Below are 21,269 nucleotides of genomic sequence, written 5' to 3'. Positions count from 1 at the left end.
TATTTATTTATTTTTATTTTATTATTTATTTATTTTTGAGACGGAGTCTCGAGCTGTCACCCAGGCTGGAGTGCAGTGGCATGATCTCAGTTCACTGCGACCTCTGCCTCCCGGGTTCACGCCATTCTCCTGCCTCAGCCTCCCAAGTAGCTGGGACTACAGGCGCCCACCACCACACCTGGCTAATTTTTTTGTATTTTTAGTAGAGACAGGGTTTCACTGTGTTAGCCAGGATGGTCTTGATCTCCTGACCTTGTGATCTGCCCACCTCGGCCTGCCAAAGTGCTGGGATTACAGGCATGAGCCACTGCGCCCAGCCTCTATTTTATTTTTTATTTATTTTTAACTTTTATTTTTTTGTAGAGACATTCTCTATGTTGCCCAGGCTGGTCTCAGACTCCTGGACTCAAAGCAATCCTCCCTTGTCAGCCTCCCAAGTAGCTGGAACTGCAGGCACACACCACCACACCCCAGCTACAAGTTGTTTTCAAGTACAGGGCTGGGTAAACTGCATAGACAAGGTTGGCCCCACCTGAGGCCACAAGAGTTCACCGGATAGGTGGGGCCAACAGGGAGCTGCCCGCTATCTGCAGTGGGCATGGTGGATCACGGATGCTGAGTGAGTTCATGAAAGGCCATCAGCATTTAACAAACTATAGGCGGCTGGGCGCAGTGGCTCACACCTGTAATCCCAGCACTTTGGGAGGCTGAGGCAGGCGGATCACAAGGTCAGGAGATTGAGACCATCCTGGCCAACATGGTGAAATCCTGTCTCTACTAAAAATACAAAAATTAGCTGGGCCTGGTGGCACGTGCCTGTAATCCCAGCTACTCAGGAGGCTGAGGCAGGAGAATGGCTTAAACCAGGGAGCCAGAGGTTGCAGTGAGCCGAGATTGCACCACCGCACTCCAGCCTGGTAACAAAGCTAGACTGATCTCAAAAAAAAAAAAAAGAAAAGAAACTATAGGCAAAACTAAATGGCAGTCACTGCATCTCCTATTACCAGTATTATTCCAGATGGATAACAGTATCATACACTCATCAATATGTTCATGAACTAAATTTATTTTGTTTTATTTTTGAGAGAGAGTCTCGCTGTATCACCTACTCTAGAGTGCAGTGGTGTGATCTCGGCTCACTGCAAACTCCACCTCCTGGGTTCAAGCAATTTTCCTGTCTCAGCCTCCTGAGTAGCTGGGATTACAAGCACACGCCACCACACTCAGCTAGTTTTTGTATTTTTAGTATAGACGGGGTTTTATCATATTGGTCAGGCTGGTCTTGAACTCCTGACCTCAGGTGATCTACCCGCCTTGGCCTCCTAAAGTGCTGGGATCACAGGCATGAGCCACTGTGCCCGGCCATAAACTAAATTTTGTTTGATGTATGGTGATGGAGGAGGAGACTGGTGACTCAGCACCACCATTTTCATAGCCTAAAGAGTATATCTAACAACATTAGACAACTAGGGGAACATGCTTTTGGTTTTGCAATGATTTGGTCTCTTCTCATTAATATTCCTAAATAAATACTAATATTGGGCAGTTATAATGCAATATAAAGTATACTGGCCTTATGGGCACAGTGGCTCACGCCTGTAATCCCAGCACTTTGGGAGGCTGAGGCAGATGGATCACCTGAGGTCAGAGTTCGAGACTAGCCTAGCCAACATGGTGAAACTCCGTCTCTACTAAAAGTATAAAAATTAGCCCGGCCTGGTGGCAGGTGCCTGTAATCCCAGCTACTCAGGAGGCTGAGGCAGGAGAATCGCTTCAACCCAGGAGGCGGAGGTTGCAGTCAGCAGAGATCGCCCCACTGCACTCCAGCATGGCAACAAGAGTAAGACTCCATCTCAAAAAAAAAAAGATATACTGGCCTTAGAGTTAGCACTAGTGGGCTGAGGTCCTAGCTCTGCAACTTAGCTGTGTGACTTGGAGCAAGTTTTTTTTTTTTTTTTTTTTTTTTGAGATGGAGTCTTGCTCTTGTCCCCCAGCCTGGAGTGCAGTGGCACGATCTCGGCTCACTACAACCTCTGCCTCCCAGGTTCAAGCAATTCTCCCACCTCGGCCTCCTGGGACTACAGGTATGCACCACCATGCCTGGATAATTTTTTTATTTTTAATGGAGATGGGGTTTCACTATATCAGCTAGGCTGGTCGCGAATTCCTGACCTCGTGTGATCTGCCCACCTCAGCCTTCATGACTACATCTTCCAAGTCTCAGACATAAAACAGCGGGAGCAATACCTACTCCTTAGGGTTGCTGTGAAGATTATGGACATGAAAGTGCCTTATCAATAATAAAGCACTCAACAAATGTTAGAGGTTACAATGATATAATCAACTATGATACCAGGGGCTTAACTGTCATCGCTTACCCAGCATGTACCAGCATGTATGAGATAAACCTCCAGGCTTCCTCCCTCTTCTCAGGACTGTAGATAAAGGGACTCTCCAAGATGCCTGTGTCCAAGGTGATCCACTGTTTCTGAGGCTTCCACACAGCATAGTAAATAAACACTGCCAGCTGACGGAGGGAGCAGACATGAGTGTTAACCACACTGTCTCCAGAGAGGGGCCCCATTCAGGCCCATGGGCAGTAACTGTTTCAGATGATTCAGCTCTCAAGTGGGCCACACCACAGAGCCAGAAGATGACATGAAATACACTTCTTCACCATCCCCCGCTGTGATGGTTTCCACCATACCCCACTTCCTCCGATGGTTGGGAGCAGTGCTAGCTCATATTGTAAGGAAGACTTTCTGAACCCCTTTTGCCCTGCTCTTGGACCCCCTGCTCTCTGGCACTACGTTCTCTACTACCCTCTCACTCTTAAATACCCACTGCCCTCGTCGTCACACCAACTGATCTTTCATTTACAACTTCCTATGAAAGTAGGTCAATGCTGGCTTCCGAATAATAGAGCAGGGAAAGGGAAAAATAGTCACTTGCAAGGGGAGAGACCTGGCAAACCCTCCCTTAACCAAGGGATGGAGGTGAATGTCCCAGTGATGCCATGTGATGTCCTCAACTTTCTGAGGCCATGTGATGGGAAGAGCCCTTCACCTCCATGGTATTCTTCTCCCAAACTCATAACTCCAGTTAAATCACGAGAAAAGCATCAGTCAAACCCCAGCTGGGGGACATTCTACAGGATCCCTAGCCAGTCCCCCTCAAGACTATCAGAGTCATGAAAAACAGACTGAGAAGCTGCCATACATAGATCAGAGGAGCCTGGGAGACATGGCAGCTAAATGCAGTGGGTACCAGAGGAACAGAAAGAGGCCATTAATGGAGAAACTGGTAAAAATCCAGATAAATCTGGAGTTTAGTTGGGAATATGCCAATGGCACTTTCTTAGTTTTGACAAATGTACTATGGGGCCAGGTGCAGTGGCTCATGCCTATAATCCCAGCCCTTTGGGAGGCTGAGGCAGGCAGATCATCTGAGGTCAGGAGTTCAAGACCAGCCTGGCCAACATGGCGAAACCACGTCTCTACTAAAAATACAAAAAAAAAAAAAAAAAAAAAAACTAGCCAGGCGTGGTGGTGCACACCTGTAATCACAGCTACTTGGGAGGCTGAGTCAGGAGAATCACTTGACCCTGAGAGTCAGAGGTTGCAGTGAGCTGAGATCATGCCACTGGCATTCCAGGCTGGGCGACAGAGCAACTCCATCTCAAATTAAAAAAAATACATATATACACACACACACACACACACACACACACACACACACACACTATGGAAATGTAATGTACTATATACAGAGATTATCCTGGGTTTGAAAAAAAAGAAAAACAATGCAATGTACTATGGAAATGTAGGATATAAACAATGGGAGAAACTGGGTGAGGAGCATACAGGAACTTTCTATTTTATCTAAAAGTTTATTTGAAAATGTTTAATTTTAAAATTGGTCTTTCTGTGAGAGGCAGGTGTCTCAGCACCTGCTCCATGAGCCTCCTATGGCAAACCACCCTCCTCCATAGCACTCACTATCTAGGCAATTGTGATTTGTACCACAAGAGCTTATCTCATTCTTCCCCATTCACCTGGAACAGACACACACACAGCTGACTGGAACACAAGACAACTCATAGGCCGGAAGGATAACAGGAGGGAGAAGCAGAAAAAGCAGATACAGACGCCTCAGATCCGAAGACTTCCCAGTTGCAAGCAGTCTCGCAATAAAATCCTGTGAAAACAATTAGAACTGTGCCCTTTCAACCAAAACAGACTTGACCACAGCATCTCCTGGGACGCTTACACCTTAGCCTTACCTTTATCTGAGCCATAAGAGGCTTGGTCCCTGCAACGGTTAATTTTGTGTGTCAACTTAGCTAGGCTATGCTACCCAGACATTTGCTTAAACATTATCCTAGGTGTTTTTGTGAGGGTACAGTTTACACTAATATTTAAATCAGTAGTCTTTGAGTAAAGCCAGTTTCCCACCATACAATGGGTGAGCCTTGTCTAGTCAGTTGAAGGCCTTGCTAGAGAAAAGACTGTCCTCTGTTAGGGAAGGGAATTCTGCCAGCAGAACTCTACCTTTGGACTTGAATGGCAAGTCTTCCGTGGGCCTCCAGCCTGCCAGCCTTCCCTGAAGATTTTGAACCTGCCAAGTCTCCATAATCACTTGAGCTAATTCCTTAAAATAAATATTAATCTCTCTTCCCCCAGGACACACACACCTATTGATTCTGTTTTTCTGAAGAACTCTTGACGAATACAGTTTGTGAAAAGGAAGCTGAGGCATCAGTGCATCAGTGGGAACTAAAAGGGTTCCATTAGGAACTGCCTAATGCCCCTGAAGTGCCACTCCACAGGCAGCCACGGTTGGCCAATTCCTTTATAGGACATCAAGTGTGGGGACATCAAGTGTTAGGACATCACGTGTTCCTTTATAGGACATCAAGTGTGGGGGAAAAAACTAGGTGCCGTGAGGTTCAGGGGAGCCTCATCCTGGCCCAGTGACTATGATGTGACCTTGGGAAAGTCATCCCACCTCTCTGAGACTTGCAGTCTTTTCTGGAAAACAAGAGGACTGGCTAGATCAGAGCCTGAAAACACATCACATATTGCCTGAAGTAGACATTGTTAAAGGATCCCGGTGTTTTCCTACTGAAATTCAGAAGCATTCTATAATAGTTCTAAACCTGGGGTCCCAGAAAGGCCTTACCAACCAGTCTCAATCGGTTCATGAGAGAAAGCCTATGTGCAACCCCAGGATGATTTGGTCCCTAAAGACCTCACGGCTAAAATGAAAGGAAGCCACTGAAACTGCAGCCACAGCTGGGCAGTTTTGTCTGACAAAGGAAACTCCACCTGGGTTGGCAGTGACCGTGAGTATAGGGAAAGCCTCAAAGGCAGCTGTGGGGAGGGCGGAGGCAGAGGTGAGGTGTGTGCTGTCCCCATCCCCGCCGAGCTCTCTCACACGTTCCCAGTCTCTTCTCTAGATCTAGATCTGACCCCTAGTTTGTTTGCAACTCCCCTGTGCCACTTACCCCATTGCCCACCCCGCTCCCCATTCACCTCGGCCAGGCTGATGGAGATGATGAACACAGGGGGCGGGAAGCAGTTAGCTCTCTCCAGGTATGTTCCTCGGGCCTTTTCAGGCAGCATCCATTTTGAGACGATCCTGTGGACCTTTCTACTCTTGGCACGATCTTTACCTCCCCCATCCTCTCTCATTTTCTCCTCTTCCTCCAGCTCTTCCTTCATCTCTCTCCCCATATTCAGATTCATGCTCTCCATCTCCAGATCATGAACAGCAGCCATTGTCCTGGGTTCTCCCTCCACCCCAGAAGGACATGAATCCCAGGGAACAGCAGGTGGCCCTAGGTCCTCAGGCTGTGGCTCTTCCCTGGGCTGTCTGGCGCAACCACCGCTTTCCAAGGCCTTTCCTGCATGTAAAGAGAAGACAGCTGAAGATGATCAAAATGATCTAAACCTCCTAAATGGCCCAAAATAAAGTTTTCCCTGTAATTGTTTTAAAAAGCATGAGCCAAAGAGCCAGATGACTGAGATTAAAACACAGCTCTACCACGTATCAGCTGTCAGTTAACATCAGGTAAATCACTTAATTAAATTCTCCAAGCCTCAAATTACATATTTCTTAAATTGTGGTGAAATACACATAACATAAAATTTACCATTTTTGCCATTTAATTTTTTTTTTTTTTTTTTTTTTTTTGAGTCATTTTGCTCTTTGGCCCAGGCTGGAGTGCAATGGCAGGATCTCAGTTCACTGCAACCTCCGCCTCCTGGGTTCAAGCAATTCTTCTGCTTCACCCTCCCTGGCTAATTTTTGTATTTTCAGTAGAAACAGGATTTCACAATGTTGGCCAGGCTGGTCTTGAACTCCTGACCTGAAGTGATCCACCCGACTCAGCCTCCCAAAGTGCTGGGATTACAGGAATGAGCCACTACACCCGGCCTAGAATGTCCTTTTTTTATGGCTGAATGCTGTTGCGTTGTATAGACATGCCACATTTTGTTTATCCACTCATCTGTTTATGGACATTTAGGTTGTTTCCACCTTTTGGCTATTGTGAATGAACATCCCTGTACAAGCTTGCTTTCTTTTTTTTTTTTTTTTTTTTTTTTTTTTTTTTTTTTTTTGAGACGGAGTCTCACGCTGTCGCCCAGGCTGGAGTGCAGTGGCGCGATCTCGGCTCACTGCAAGCTCCGCCTCCTGGGTTCACGCCATTCTCCTGCCTCAGCCTCCTGAGTAGCTGGGACTACAGGCGCCCGCCACCGCGCCCGGCTAATTTTTTTTTTGTATTTTTAGTAGAGACGGGGTTTCACTGTGGTCTCGATCTCCTGACCTTGTGATCCGCCCGCCTCGGCCTCCCAAAGTGCTGGGATTACAGGCTTGAGCCACCGCGCCCGGCCGCTTGCTTTCTTTCTTTCTCTTTCCCTTCCTTCCTTCCTTCCTTCCCTCCCTCCCTCCCTCCCTCCTTTCTTTCTCTCTTTCTCTCTTTCTCTCTTTCTCTCTTTCTCTCTTTCTTTCTTTCTTTCTTGACGGAGTCTAGCTGTGTCACCCAGGCTGGAATGCAGTGGCGCCATCTCAGTTCACCGCAAGCTCTGCCTCCCGGTTTCACGCCATTCTCCTGCCTCAGCCTCCCGAGTAGCTGGGACTACAGGCGCCCGCCACCTCGCCCGGCTAATTTTTTTTTTTTTTTTTTTTTTTTTTTTTTTTTGTATTTTTAGTAGAGACGGAGTTTCACCATATTAGCTAGGATGGTCTCCATCTCCTGGCCTCGTGATCCGCCCGTCTCGGCCTCCCAAAGTGCTGGGATTACAGGCGTGAGCCACTGCGCCCGGCACAAGTTTTCTTTAAACATCTGTTTCCAGTTTGAGGGGGAACATATACCTATGAGTGGAATTGCTGGGTCATATGGTAATTAATTCTATGTTTAACTTATCGGGAAACCCTCAGATTCCATTTTAAACTGGGAATAATGATAGCACTTGCCTCATAACATCGCTGGGAAGCTTACTTGAGATAATGCAATAAAGCACTTAGAACAGTATCTGGGCAGTATCTGGGCCAGGCATGGTGGCTTAGCCTGTGATCCCATCACTTGAGCTCAGGAGTTTCAGACTAGCCTGGTCAACATGGTGAAACCCCGTCTCTACTAAAAATACAAAAACCAGCTGGGCATAGTGGCACGTGCCTGTACTTCCAACTATTTGGGAGGCTGAAGCAGGAGAATAACTTGCACCTGGGAGGCGGAGGTTGCAGTGAGCCAAATTCACACCACTGCACTCTAGACTGGGCCACGGAGTAAGACTCTGTCTCGAAAAAAAAAAGAACAGTATCTGGCACGTAGTAAACACCCTATAATTATTAGTTGTTATTGGCTATAGATGGATGAATGAGTTTTAGATGGATGGATGGATAGATGGAAGGGATGGAGCTGAGCCTGGGGCCTGTTTTCACACTGCCTGTTACTGGGAATCAGATCAAATTCTACTGATTTTCAAATGAAACTCATTAGGCAACTTTTCACATTAGAATAGGTTATAGTCAATAAATTGAGGAAGAGACATCTTATTTTGCTTTTCCCCAGCAACTTTTCTGAAAATAAAGGCTTTTGCTCTCCCCTTGCACTTTTCACCCACCCACTCACCCGCCTCCCAGAGTCAGACATTCAGTCCATAGATGTAACTCTTTGATTAATTTCCCTTGAAGACTGATGATTTTTTTCTAGTTTTTGCCACATCTCATAGTTGACAAAACTACAATGTGGATTTAAGATCAGCAGCTTTTAACCACAAATATTAAAGCATTTAAAAAATAAGTTCAATTAGAGACAGTTCACATTGTACAAATCGACCTTATTGTAAATCTAAATATCATACATAATCACTTTATGAGGAAATACAATTCCACATTGTTAACAATACAACTGTATAAAAGGAGCTACAAAAATAAGGATTACATTTACCCTTATCTTGGGATTTCAACAGTTCCAGAAATTTTACAACTTCAGGACCACCATTTTAGGCATGTTAGTGCCTAAACATATTTGCTGTGCTGCAAAGATAGTTGACCCAATCGGTTTAGCCAAAACTCATTGCATGACTGCTTTCTGCCTTGCCTTGTGCGGTAAAGTAGACATGGAGTTCTAGCTACTTTAGGCTTTAGCACTAAATGAGCACACTGGTAGCAATTAGAAACATTTAGGGTTTTTTTATTTAACTTTTTTGAGACAAGGTCTCTCTCTGTCACCCAGGCTGTATTGCAGTGACAGGATCACGGCTCATTGCAGCCTCTACCTCCCAGGCTCAAGTGAGCCTCCCACCTCAGCCTCCCAAGTAACTGGGACCACAAGCACACACGCCACCACACCCAGCTATTTTTTTCTATTTTGTTGAGATGGGATCTTCCTGTGTTACCCAGGTTAGTCTCAAACTCCCGGGCTCAAGCGATCCTCCCACCTCAGCCTCCCAAAGTGCTGGGATTAAAAGTGTGACCCACTGCACCCAGCCAACATTTTGGTTTTACCTCTCTTTTCAGTCAATTACTATCATCCTCCAACTTCCATACCTGTCCACCCTGTTTCCTGAGAACAGGGGCCTCTCTCTGATTTATCTTATCTCCAATACCTGGTGCTATAATGCTCACAGGTGCTCCTTCCAGTCTCTGACATTTCCCTCTCTCTCCTACTCACATTTATCTTCTGCCCCACTCCTGAATTTCTGAGGAAATATTACCTATCATATTGGTAACAATGAAAAAGACTTAGGCCGGGCACGGTGGCTCATGCCTGTGATACCAGCACTTTGGGAGGCCTCAGGTGGATCACCTGAAGTCAGGAGTTAAAGACCAGCCTAGCCAATATGGTGAAACCTGTCTCCATGAAAAATACAAAAATTAGCTGGGCATGGTGGCAAGCATCTGTAATCCCAGCTACTCATGAGGCTGAGGCAGGAGAATCACTTGAAACCAGGAGGCGGAGAGTTCAGTGAGCTGAGATCGTGCCATTGCACTCAACCCTGGGTGACAGGAGTGAAACTCCATCTCAAAAAAAAAGAAAACAAAAAAAGACTAATAATATCCCATATTTATGAGGTGTGTGGCAATGGGTGCAATGTATGAGGTATAAATTAATGCAGCCTTTTGGAAGGCAATTGGCCAATGTGTATAAACTATTAAAAGCATATACCTTTCAACAGAACCATCCAACTTCTAGAAATCCACCCTTCAAAGGTATTTGAGCACATACACAAAGGTATATTACAAGGCTATTCATGCAAAACTATTCACAGCAGTGAAGGATTATAAACAACCTAGATGGACTTCAGTGGGGTTGCTGTATTTTCTAACAGTTTTAATTCTTGGGTAGTTCTTCCTTACACTGCTGGAATCTATTCACCAGCTCCTGTGTCCAAGGTTTCCCTCCCCGGGGCCTCACAAAGCAAATCTAATCGAAGGTCATGTTGTCATTAATTTTGTCCTTCCTTGGGTGTGGCCTGTATATAAACTCCATGGGCTCTATAGGTCAAACTTGGGATACAGCGTCTAGAAACACACTTCAGATTATTTTTGGAAGCCCAATTGAATGGAGCAGGAGTCTCAAAGCAAAACAAGGATTACAACACATTCTAGTCTCAAATAAATATTCAAGCATCATCAGCTGTCCATTCTTTTACTTGGCACTTGAGTCCTCATTTATTGGGTGTCATTCACTGGGTTGAGATTTACTGCGCTGACTCTGCTTTCTTACTCACTAAGCAAACCTCCTACCTCTTATCTGCAGCAAGTTGCTGCCCACTGTTTTTTGAAAGGCCTCAAATACACAGATCAAAACTGGGTGGCACTGCTGTGAAAAGTTCTCATCCTACAGGTAGGGAACAACTAGGTAGATTGTTAGAACGTCTCTAGCCTTCTGTCTAAAAATGGAAATGTTCCTTATGCACACCAAGAACCAAAACCCTTTCATGGGTTCTGAGAATTGGGGAGTGGGAAAAAAGAACCAAAAGGTAAGCAAAACCTTTCCTTCGTGGTTGCCAAGTATTCTTTTTTTAAACAAAAAAAGTTTTTAACTTTATTATCATTATTATTATTATCATCATTTTGAGATGGTGGCCTCCCCATGTTGTCCAGCTGGTCTCAAACCCTTGAATTCAAGGGATCCTCCCTGCTTGACCTCTCAAAGCATTGAGATTACAGGTGTGAGAGAGCCTGTAATCCACAAGTATTCTCAAGAGGAAACATAGAATGATCCCACCTGGTCACAAGTACTCTTAAAAGGAAACACAGGGCCAGGTGCAGTGGCTCGTGCCTGTAATCCCAGCACTTTGGGAGGCCAAGGTGGGTGGATCACAAGGTCAGGAGATCAAGACCATCCTGGCTAACACAGTGAAACTCCGTCTCTATTAAAAATACAAAAAAATTAGCCAGGCTGGTGGCAGGCACCTGTAGTCCCAGCTACTCGGGAGGCTGAGGCAGGAGAATGGCGTGAACCCGGGTGGCAGAGCTTGCAGTGAGCTGAGATCGCCCACTGCACTCCAGCCTGGGTGACAGAGCGAGACTCCGTCTCAAAAACAAAAAAAAAAGGAAACACAGAAAGAACTGTCCTACTTCCTGACTTTGCCTGGAATAAGCATTACTTGTTAACAATCACAGAGCCAGTGTGTTGGCCAAAGACTTGAACGGGCAGGACTGTGCTCATTTACTCAGGACAGTTGACTACCTTTAAAAAAAAAATCTGTTGAAAAGACATTTCTTTTTTTTTTTTTTGAGATGGAGTTTTGCTCTTGTTGCCCAGGCTGGAGTGCAATGGCGCAATCTCGGCTCACCACAACCTCTACCTCCCAGGTTCAAGCAATTCTCCTGCCTCAGCCTCCCAAGTAGCTGGAGTTACAGGTGTGCACCACCATGCCTGGCTAATTTTGTATTTTTAGTAGAGATGGGGTTTCACCATGTTGGTCAGGCTGGTCTCGAACTCCTGACCTCAAGTGATCCATCCACCTAGGCCTCATAAACTGCTGGGATTATAGGCGTAAACCACCATGCCCAGCTGAAAAGAGATTTCTATAAAGAGATTTACATAGGAGACTCCTGACATTTGCAAAAGATTTTTCCAGACCTTTCAGATGCTCTAATGTACTACATACCACACAGTGCCTCCCAAAATTACATTGTAAAGTATAGCCAGGCCAGGCATGGTAGCTCACACCTGTAATCCCAGCACTTCGGGAGGCCGAGGCGGGCAGATCACTTGAGGTCAGGCATTCAAGACCAGCCTGGCCAACATGGTGAAACCCTGCCTCTACTAAAAATACAAAAATTAGCCGGCCGTGGTGTCATGCGCCTATAATCCCAGCTACTTGGGAGGCTGAGACAGGAGAATCTCTTGAACCCAGAAGGCGGAGGTTGCAGTAGGAGGCGGAGGTTGCAGTAGGAGGCGGAGGTTGCAGTGAGCCGAGATTTTGACACTGCACTCCAGCCTGGGCGACAGAAACTCTGACTCAAAAGAAAAAAAAAAAAGGTTAATCTCTTTCTTGATGAGTAGCTTTGGCACTGGCTGATGCACTCACTAAACAACTGATACCAGGGATCTTAGACACGACTGAACTTGACACACCATGCCAGTTTATCCAAAATTTCTATTTGTAGCCAAAAAACAAAGTCACTGTCTTGTACCTCCTCCTTTCTCTTTGTTTATATCACTGGCACCAATGGACGATTTATTTTATGAATCTTTTCTACTCTGCAAACAAGAAACAAATATTTTAATCACTGCATGCAAACTACATAAAGGATAACAGTCATGTGAGATGTCCAGGCAGACCGGTAGGCCTGGCTCACTAACAGGCAAAGCCAATCATTCAACTCATATTCATTCATAATAGGCCTTTGGGAGTAACTAGTAAATTACCGAAATTGCAAGTGTTGAATCTGCAAATGTCAAGGACTTTCAGTGTATTCTTTGACAACATGTATGTAGTCGTCATTTGTCAGTTTTCTTGGGGAATTTATCTTCTCCTGGTGGACAGCAGGAAACAGCTGCCATTACAGACATTAACCATGCCCAATATTCACTTTCACATGTCCCGAGGCAGCTAGTCACCTACGCTTGACCAACCAGCTGCATTTGCTTAGGATTTCTGAGGCTGGAGGTGGGGATGGAAAAAATTCTTTACAGTGGTTGCAGCAGTGGCAGCAGTATCCAGTGTCCAGACAGCCTTGCCATTGGGGTCAGCATGGCATCCAGCATCCAATGCCAGCTGTGGCTGTGATGAAGGCAGGAGCACTGGGCACTCGGCAGCAGCAGCACTGAGGCTGTCCTCATCTACCTGGCTCTGTGATGGGATTTGTTGTAATTCTAGGTACCTGGTCTCTCCGTGTTTTTGCTTATTTCCCAAGCCTTGTTTCTACAGCCTTCCAATGATTCTGTAACTTACTCAATGTGCTTTGAATAAAATTCATTTCCTGATTTAATTAGACAGAATCAGTTCCCATCTTTTGCAATCAAAAAACCTGACTAGGGCCGGGCACAGTGTCTCACACCTATAATCCCAGCACTTTGAGAGGCTGAGGTGGGCGGATCACCTGAGGTCAGGAGTTTGAGACCAGCCTGACCAATACTATGAAACCCAGTCTCTACTAAAAATACAAAAGTTAGCCGGGCATGGTGGCATGCGCCTGTAATCCCAGCTACTTGGGAGGCGAAGACAGGAGAATCACTTGAACCCAGGAGGCGGAGGTTGTAGTGAGCCGAGATTGCGCCATCGCACTCCAGCCTGGGCAACAACAGCGAAACTCCGTCTCCAAAAAAAAAAAAAAAAAGCTGACTAGGCTGGCACAGTGGCTCATGCCTGTAATCCTAGCACAGTGGGAGGCCAAGGTGGGAGGATTACTTGAGCCCAGGAATTCAAGACCAGCCTGGGCAACATAGTGAAACCCCGTCTCTAAAAAAAAATTAAAATTTAGCTGGGCATAGTACCGTGCACCTGTGGTCCCCAACTACGTGGGAGGTTGAGGTAGGAGGATTGCTTGAACCTGGGAGGTTGAGGCTACAGTGAGCTGTGATTATACCACTGCACTGCAGCCTGGGCAACAGAAAGAGACCCTGTCTCAAAAATAGAAAATTTTAAAAAATAAAATAACCTAACTAATACATATGAATAGCCAAGAAATTCTTAACTCTACCTGGAGTGTTCCTGTTGCAAGTTAAATTCAGTTCTTGACTGAGCACGGTGGCTCACGCCTGTCTGTAATCCCAGCACTTTGAGAGGCCGAGGTGGGTGGATCACCTGAGGTCAGGCATTCGAGACAGCCTAGCACATGGTAAAACTCCATCTCTATTAAAACTACCCAAAAATTAGCCAGGTGAGGTGGTGGATGCCTTTAATCCCAGCTACTGGGGGAGGCTGAGGCAGGAGAATAATTTGAACCTAGGAGGCAGAAGTTGCAGTGAGCTGAAATCATACTGCTACACCCCAGCCTGGGCAACAGAGCAAGACTACGTCTCAAGAAAATAAATAAATAAATAAAAATAAAATCAGTTCTTGTTCTGTGTTTGGGAGACACAGTGAGAGGAGCACAGAATCAGGAGATGTGTTTTCTGGTCTAGACTGCCATTTCCTGGCTGTTTGACCCGGGGCAAGTTCCTTCCTGGCTCTGAGCCACAGCTCTCTCAGCTGCACCGTGAACTAGACCAGAAGTTCCCCAGACTGGCTTTGCCAAAAAAATTAGCAAAAATTAACCAGGGCCGGGTACAGGGCTCACGCCTGTAATCCTAGCACTTTGGGAGGCCAAGGTGGGTGGATCACCTGAGGTCAGGAGTTCAAGACCAGCCTGGCCAACATGGTAAAACCACGTCTCTACTAAAATACAAAAAAAAAAAAAAATTGGCCAGGCGTGGTGATGCGTGACTGTAGTCCCGGCTACTAGGGAGGCTGAGGCAGGAGAATCACTTGAACCCGGGAGGTGGAGGTTGCAGTGAGCCAAGATCGTGGCACTACACTCCATCCTGAGTGATAGAGCAAGACCTTAGCTCAATCAATCAATCAATAAAAGAATGCTTGTGGTGCTCGCTTCAGCAGCACATACACTAAAAACTGGACCGATACGCACGGGAAGATGAGCACGGCCCCTGCACAAGGATGACACGCAAATTCATGAAGCATTCCATACAAAACAGCAGAGTTATTTAAAAAACAGTTTTTTAAAAAGGAATGCTTCTGGAAGAAAGGGAGGGAAAGAGAGAGGGAGAGAAAGAGAGGAGGGAGAGAAAGAGGGGAGGCAAAAGGGGGAAGGAGGAATTCCAACCACACATTGACTAAGTCTTTGTGTGACTTTATGTTGAAAAGAGCCTTCTAGCAGGCCAGGCGCGGTGGCTCATACCTGTAATCCCAGCACTTTGGGAGGCCGAGGCAGGTGGATCACGAGGTCAGGAGATCGAGACCAGCCTCACTAACATGGTGAAACCCTGTCTCTACTAAAAATACAAAAAATTAGCTGGGAGTGGTGGGAGGGTGGGTGCCTGTAGTCCCAGCTACTCGGGAGGCTGAGGCAGGAGAATGGCGTGAACCTGGGAGGCGGAGCTTGCCGTGAGCCGAGGTCGCGCCACCACTGTACTGCAACCTGGGTAACAGAGCGAGACTCCATCTCCAAAAAAAAAAAAAAAGAAAAAAAAGAAAGAAAGAAAAGAGCCTCCTACCGACTTTTCCTCTGCACGGCCGCACCCCTTCCATTATCATTCTACCATCACAGGGCACCATTGCTGTGAAGCCGCCGTGTCACAATGGCTACCAAAAAAAGGACTTGCCATCTGCCTTTGAAGAATAGCCTGCCTTGTGTTTGACACTGTAAAGACCTGAATTCTACTCCTGGCATCCACATTTAGTTTTTCACTGGGCCTCAGTTTCCTCAGCTGTAAAACAGAGCTCACCTCTGCCCTGAGCATCTTACAAAATTGTGGTAAAAATCAAATAAGATAATAAAGAGCTACTAGAATAATAAACACTTACTGTGTGCCAACTTCCAGGCCAAACACTTTATGAGCATTCTTTTCATTAATTTTTACCACTTTGTAAGGCAGGGTAATAACATTCCCATTTTAAGGATAAAGAAACCCAGGTTACCAAAGTAATTTGCTCAAGGTCTCACAGCTAATGAGGGGAAGGCTGGGACAAGAGTCCGGGCGCCTGACTCCAAAGCCCCCGCATGTTCCACAGCCCCTGTGATTTCTACACAGCAAGTGTTATAGAAAGGTACTTCTTTATTTGTCATGGGATTAGAGTTAAAAATAAAAATTTACGGCCGGGCGCGGTGGCTCAAGCCTGTAATCCCAGCACTTTGGGAGGCCGAGGCGGGTGGATCACGAGGTCAGGAGATCGAGACTATCCTGGCTAACATGGTGAAACCCCGTCTCTACTAAAAATACAAAAAACTAGCCGGGCGTGGTGGCGGGCGCCTGTAGTCTCAGCTACTTGGGAGGCTGAGGCGGGAGAATGGCGTGAACCCGGGAGGCGGAGCTTGCAGTGAGCCGAGATCACGCCACTGCACTCCAGCCTGGGAGACACAGCGAGACTCCGTCTCAAAAAAAAATAAAAATAAAAAATAAAAATAAATAAAAATAAATAAAAATAAATAAAAATTTACTCCAGCCTTGGCAACAGAGCAAGATCCTGTCTCAAAAATAAATAAATAAATTTAAGATTTTAAAACGTAAAATTGGTTTTTTTTCTTTTTTTTGAGACGGAGTCTCGCTCTGTCACCCAGGCTGGAGTGCAGTGGCGCGATCTCGGCTCACTGCAAACTCTGCCTCCCAGGTTCACGCCATTCTCCTGCCTCAGCCTCCTGAGTAGCTGGGACTACAGACGCCCGCCACCACGCCTGGCTAATTGTTTTGTATTTTTAGTAGAGACAGGGTTTCACCGTGTTAGTCAGGATGGTCTCGATCTCCTGACTTCATGATCCGCCCCCCTTGGCCTCCCACAGTGCTGGAATTACAGGCATGAGCCACCGCGCCCTTTTTTTTTTTTTTTTTTGAGACAGAGTTTTGCTCTTGTTGCCCAAGCTGGAGTGCGATGGCATAATATCGGCTCACCGAAACCTCCGCCTCCCAAGTTCAAGAGATTCTCCTGCCTCACCCTCCTGAGTAGCTGGGATTACAGGCATGTGCCACCACACCTAGCTAATTTTGTATTTAAGTAGAGACGGGGTTTCTCCATGTTGGTCAGGCTGATCTCGAACTCCCAACCTCAGGTGATCTGCCCACCTCGGCCTCCCAGCAAGCTGGGATTACAGGCATGAGCCACTGCCCTGGCCACATTTTTAAAAAAAATTAAATAAGAAAGAATGGGCCAGGCCTGGTGGCTCATGCCTGTAATCCTAGCACTTTGAGAGACAGAGGCGGGAGGATTGCTTGAGGCCAGGAGTTTGAGACCAGCCTGGCCAACACAGTGAAAGCCTTTCCCTACAAAAAGAAATTTAAAAATTAAAGTTTGCCAGGGGCAGTGGTGTGCACAGCTGCACTTCCAGGTACTCGGGAGGCTGAGGCAGGAGGATCGCTTGAAACAGGGAGTTCAAGATTGCAGCGAGCTACAATGGTGCCACTTGCACTCTAGCCTGGGTGACAGAGCAAAACCCTGTCTCCAAAAACTAAATACATAAAAATTAAAAAAAAAAAAATTAAACAAAAGAAGTGTGAGTCTTCTTTTTGGTTATTGTCATCCCATCCTTTCCTGTACTCTTATCTCCCTCTTTTTCCTCCAGCTGCCTAGACAGTCCCAGACTAGTCCCTGGGAATTCCCGAACGGAAGCTGTAGAGGACGTGGCAGGTCATGAGCCCTGGGGGAAGATGGGGCTGGGAATTCCCACCATCCCCACTGCTACCACGAGGACTCTAGGTGGACACAAGCGTCCAAGACGGGAAAAGCATTTGCCTCTTTGAGAAGCCGGAAGACTAAATCAGGCTCACCTTCCCTTCTTCGCCTCACCCAGAAGGGCCCTGGCAAGGCCAACGCCCTTACAACAACTCCTTTTCCATGGCAGACACTTTTAGTTGTGAGCTTGAGCCGCTTGCCTAGCTGCATTCAAACAGGGAGCTTTTAAATATCTGAATTGTTTATTCTAAACAGCTGGCCCCACCCATTCGTTGGTACCAGGCGGGCCCCTGCCGGGGCTGAGACCAGCCTTGATGTGGCTGGGAAGCTCAGGAGGCTGGGCAGTGGGCTGTGCTGGGTGTAGCCAATTGCTGCCCAGCTGGGCCTGGCATGGAGACTTTTGGTGGTGTTGCTAGGCGCCTGGGTAATTGGAGAGGCCAGGATTGGGCCTCTGGGCCACAGAGCTTAGCAGCCTCCTTCATCACACTGCAAACCGTCATTATGTCAGAGGCCTGCAGCAATCTCTCTGCGGTTACAGCCTGAAAGGATGCTTTTTTAGCTACAGAAATTAAGAACTGGCTTTTCAATATTACAGGTTTGTGGTTGTGGTTGTTTTCTTTTGGCTACGTTTCTGAGGATACACTTGGAATAAATAGGCAAAAGATTTAAAAACAAAAAATGCCTTCACAAACGCCCATTTCCAAAAGCTTTGCTTTTTCCTGAAGCAAAGCACACTTGACCTCAGCAGTTAGGGCAACTAAGGTAGACAACTCTGCTTCCTGAGCTCTCTCCATGGTCCACTCCGTGTCAAAAGCTTCTTCCTTGAAACTTCACAGGTGGGCTATGGTTCAGGGTAGGGGGACCAGAGAGAACCCCAGTCACGTGCAGGGCCTCTCACGGAATCATTTCTTCAAGTCCCTCCCATTCAAAGACCATCATAATACCTCAGCCTTCTCACTCTACAGAACCACTTTCGCTTATATTATTTTCTGGATCCTCCCATCTGCTCTGTGAAGAAGACATGTTTATTATTCCCATTTTGTAGGTGAACAACTAGGGCAAAAAAAGAGGCATCCATGATGACATACCTAGTGACAGCAAAGCTGGAGCACAAACCCAGGAATCTCAGACCAGAGTCTGGGCCGCCCCACAGCTATGTAACATATTACATATATTTGTGTACCCTGTTATAAGTATTTGTGATGGTGATAATAATACACACTGGTGTAGAAGACATAGGGATTTCATCCTGTATCTCGTATTATCCTAAACACATCATCTTTGTTGGTTGTGATTGGGCCTTCAAAGCTGTGGTGTGTGCACTAAGGGATATAGTCTGAAAGAATTCTCAAAGACAGACACATTATTTGCATGAGTTAACAGACCTAGCACACCAGAGCACAAGGCTGAAGGAAAACAGTGACCGTGAGGCACTTACCCCTTAATTCAAGGACAGTTGGCTCAGGCCCTTAAGTAAGGAGACAAAATCATGGCTTTCAATAGATACTTGTGGGCATTTTTCAAAAAAGGCTTTCACTGCCTCATCTAGAATTTTTTTTCAATAGTGGTCCATTGATAATGACCAACCATCTGGCTTGCACAGGACTAGGAGTTTCTCGGGATGTGCGACTTTTAGTGCTAAAATCAGAGCAAGCCAAGGGTGTTGGTCAACCTGTCATGGACCACCTGCATCAGAATCATCTGGGGAGGTTAGCAGAGATGGCTGGTTCTAATCCTAGGGCACTGGTTCTTCACCCTGGCCTCACATTAGAATCATCTGAGGAGACTTAAATGTGTTTGAGCTCACCCCAGATCGACAGAAACTGGGTCTCTGGGGTGAAGGCCTGGCACTCGTATCTTTTCATGTGCAGCCAAGACTGAAAACTTCTGCCCTAGAGATTTGGATTTAGAGGGCCTGGGCTCAGGTCTTGTTCAGAAATCTGCATGCATTTTTAACAGCTCCCAGGGATTCTTATATACACCATGTTTCGACAACCAGTGAATGCTTATGTGATGTGTGCATCCAATGGTAGCATTCCCTGAATGCCTTGTATGTGTTACATTCTGAAAACACATGGGGGAAAAAAAAATGGAAAGAAAAAGAAACCACCTCCTGTTCTCCAGGCCCTCTCTATTCAGTGGGGAATAAAGACCTATAAATTGTTCCAACATAGTATACTGTGGTTTAGATTTAAAAGTGGGTCAGCGCCATCAGCATGGTTAGGGCTATTCAGTTCCCAGAAGCCAAGTATGGTAGACTAAAGATGGAGCATATAATTTTCCATTCCTCTCACCAAGAGATACGGTTTGGGTTTGTTTCTCCTCTCCTTAAGTCTGGACCAGCCCTGTGACTGGTTTTGACCAATACTATGTGGCAGAAGGTGTGCTGGGTACTTTGCAGCGCCAGGCCTTAACAGCTATGCAGTCTCCACTTTTGCTCCTTTGGGAATGCTTCCGCTTTGAAGCCTAACACCATATAAGAAGGTTGACTATCTGGAGGCCACCATACTATGAGGAAGCCCAAGGTGCCCACATGGAGAGAGAGGCCATGTAGAAGAGCACGAAGGTAGGAGTCTCTCTGAGCCTGCTCCGGCTCAGGAGGTTGCCTGATTTAAAAAAAAGAAAAAGTCATGTGAAAACAAAGAAAAGCACCAAGGTGCCAGACCTATTAATGGAACCTCCTTGACCTACCAGCCCAGCTCATCCACCAGTTGAATACAGCTATGAATGACCCTAGCTATGACTACATGGAGAAGAACTGCTCAGCGGAACCCTGCCCAAACCCCTGACTTACAGAATTATGACAAAATAAAATGAGTCTTGGTTTTTCTGTTATTTGTTTGTTTTGAGACGAGGTCTGACTCTGTCTCCCAGGATGGAGTGCAGTAGCAGAAACACAGCTCACTGTAAGCTCCACTTCCCTGGTTCAAGGGACTCTTGTGCCTCAGCCTCCTGAGTAGCTGGGACTACAGGTGAGCACCACCATGCCTGACTAATTTTTGTATTTTTTGTAGAGACGGGGTTTCGCCATGTTGCCCAAGCTGGTCTTGAACTCCTGAGCTCAGGCGATCCACCCCCCTTGGCCTCCCAAAGTGCTGGAATTACAGGCGTGAGCCACCACACCCATTCTTGTTTTGAGTCACTAAATTTTGGGGTGATCTGTTACACAGTAATAGCTACCAGCATGCCTCATCAGAACCAGAAGACAGAATGACATCTCGTACCATTCTGCCTTTCTTTCCATTCACATTGTTCATCTTTGTATTCTTCCGTTGAGTAGATTACTGATATCTGACCCGAAAATGCCCTCCCAAATTAGTCTTCACTCTGTTTCCACTCCTGCCTCCCTCCAACATGAAACAAAACAAAACCGTGAATCAGAGTGTATCAACTCTCAGCTTAAAAATCCTTCAATGGTTTCCCATTGTCTTTGGGATAAATACAGGATCCTGAAGTCAAGTGATAAGATCCTGTATGACCCAGCTCCTACCTTCTTTGTGGAATTCCCTTTCTACTTCTTTCTTCCAACGACTCAGTGCTGCAGCCACAGCGGCGTCTTTCTGTTCCTGGAACACACCGAACCCTCTCCTGCCTCAAAGTCTTTGTACTTGCTATTTCTTCTACCTAGCCCTCCCCATTCCCTACAACGCACACACACAAGGTTGGTCTTGGTCCTTCATAACCCGTAGCAGGTCCCTAGGAAGTCTCCCCTGCCCTTGCCTTCCCGCACCCCTATAGACTCTACTACATTTCCCCACTTCTATGCTCCCAGCACTTACCATTATCTAAAAATAGTTAGTTTATTTATTGTCTGTCTCCTTCTGCTAGAATATGAGCTCCACAAAAGCAGAAAATATTTCTCAGCAAGTGTTTGCTGAATTAACAATCACACGAATGGAGAAGGAAAGAAAAGGGAAG

General features: G+C 46.2%; 1 protein-coding gene and 1 non-coding gene across 5 annotated transcripts in view; one reads left to right on the top strand and one right to left on the bottom strand.

Moving 5' to 3' along the window:
• The window catches only part of RHBDL2 (rhomboid like 2), a 58,984-nt gene that overhangs the window by 27,801 nt on the left and 9,914 nt on the right, over window positions 1-21,269 (bottom strand). For 2 of the 4 annotated variants that reach the window (XM_015135819.3, XM_077962871.1), the window contains 2 exons: window positions 5,535-5,905; window positions 2,379-2,527 (listed from right to left, as the gene is read on the bottom strand). In XM_015135819.3, the coding sequence (XP_014991305.1) occupies window positions 2,379-2,527; window positions 5,535-5,780 (395 nt within the window). In that variant the 5' untranslated portion in view covers window positions 5,781-5,905. Of the gene's footprint in view, window positions 1-2,378; window positions 2,528-5,534; window positions 5,906-17,446; window positions 17,568-20,841; window positions 20,942-21,269 lie in introns of those variants that run through there. The other 2 variants (XM_077962880.1, XM_015135813.3) reach the window with 2 other exon arrangements.
• Window positions 14,549-14,659, top strand: LOC114674966 (U6 spliceosomal RNA). Its single transcript, XR_003726058.1, has one exon. It is a non-coding gene; the product is annotated as a U6 spliceosomal RNA (small nuclear RNA).

Source organism: Macaca mulatta, chromosome 1, assembly GCF_049350105.2.
Source record: "Macaca mulatta isolate MMU2019108-1 chromosome 1, T2T-MMU8v2.0, whole genome shotgun sequence".
Classification (NCBI taxonomy): Eukaryota; Metazoa; Chordata; class Mammalia; order Primates; family Cercopithecidae; genus Macaca; species Macaca mulatta.
The sequence above is the reverse complement of the archived record's forward strand: the minus strand, read 5'-3'. Positions and strand labels throughout refer to the sequence as shown.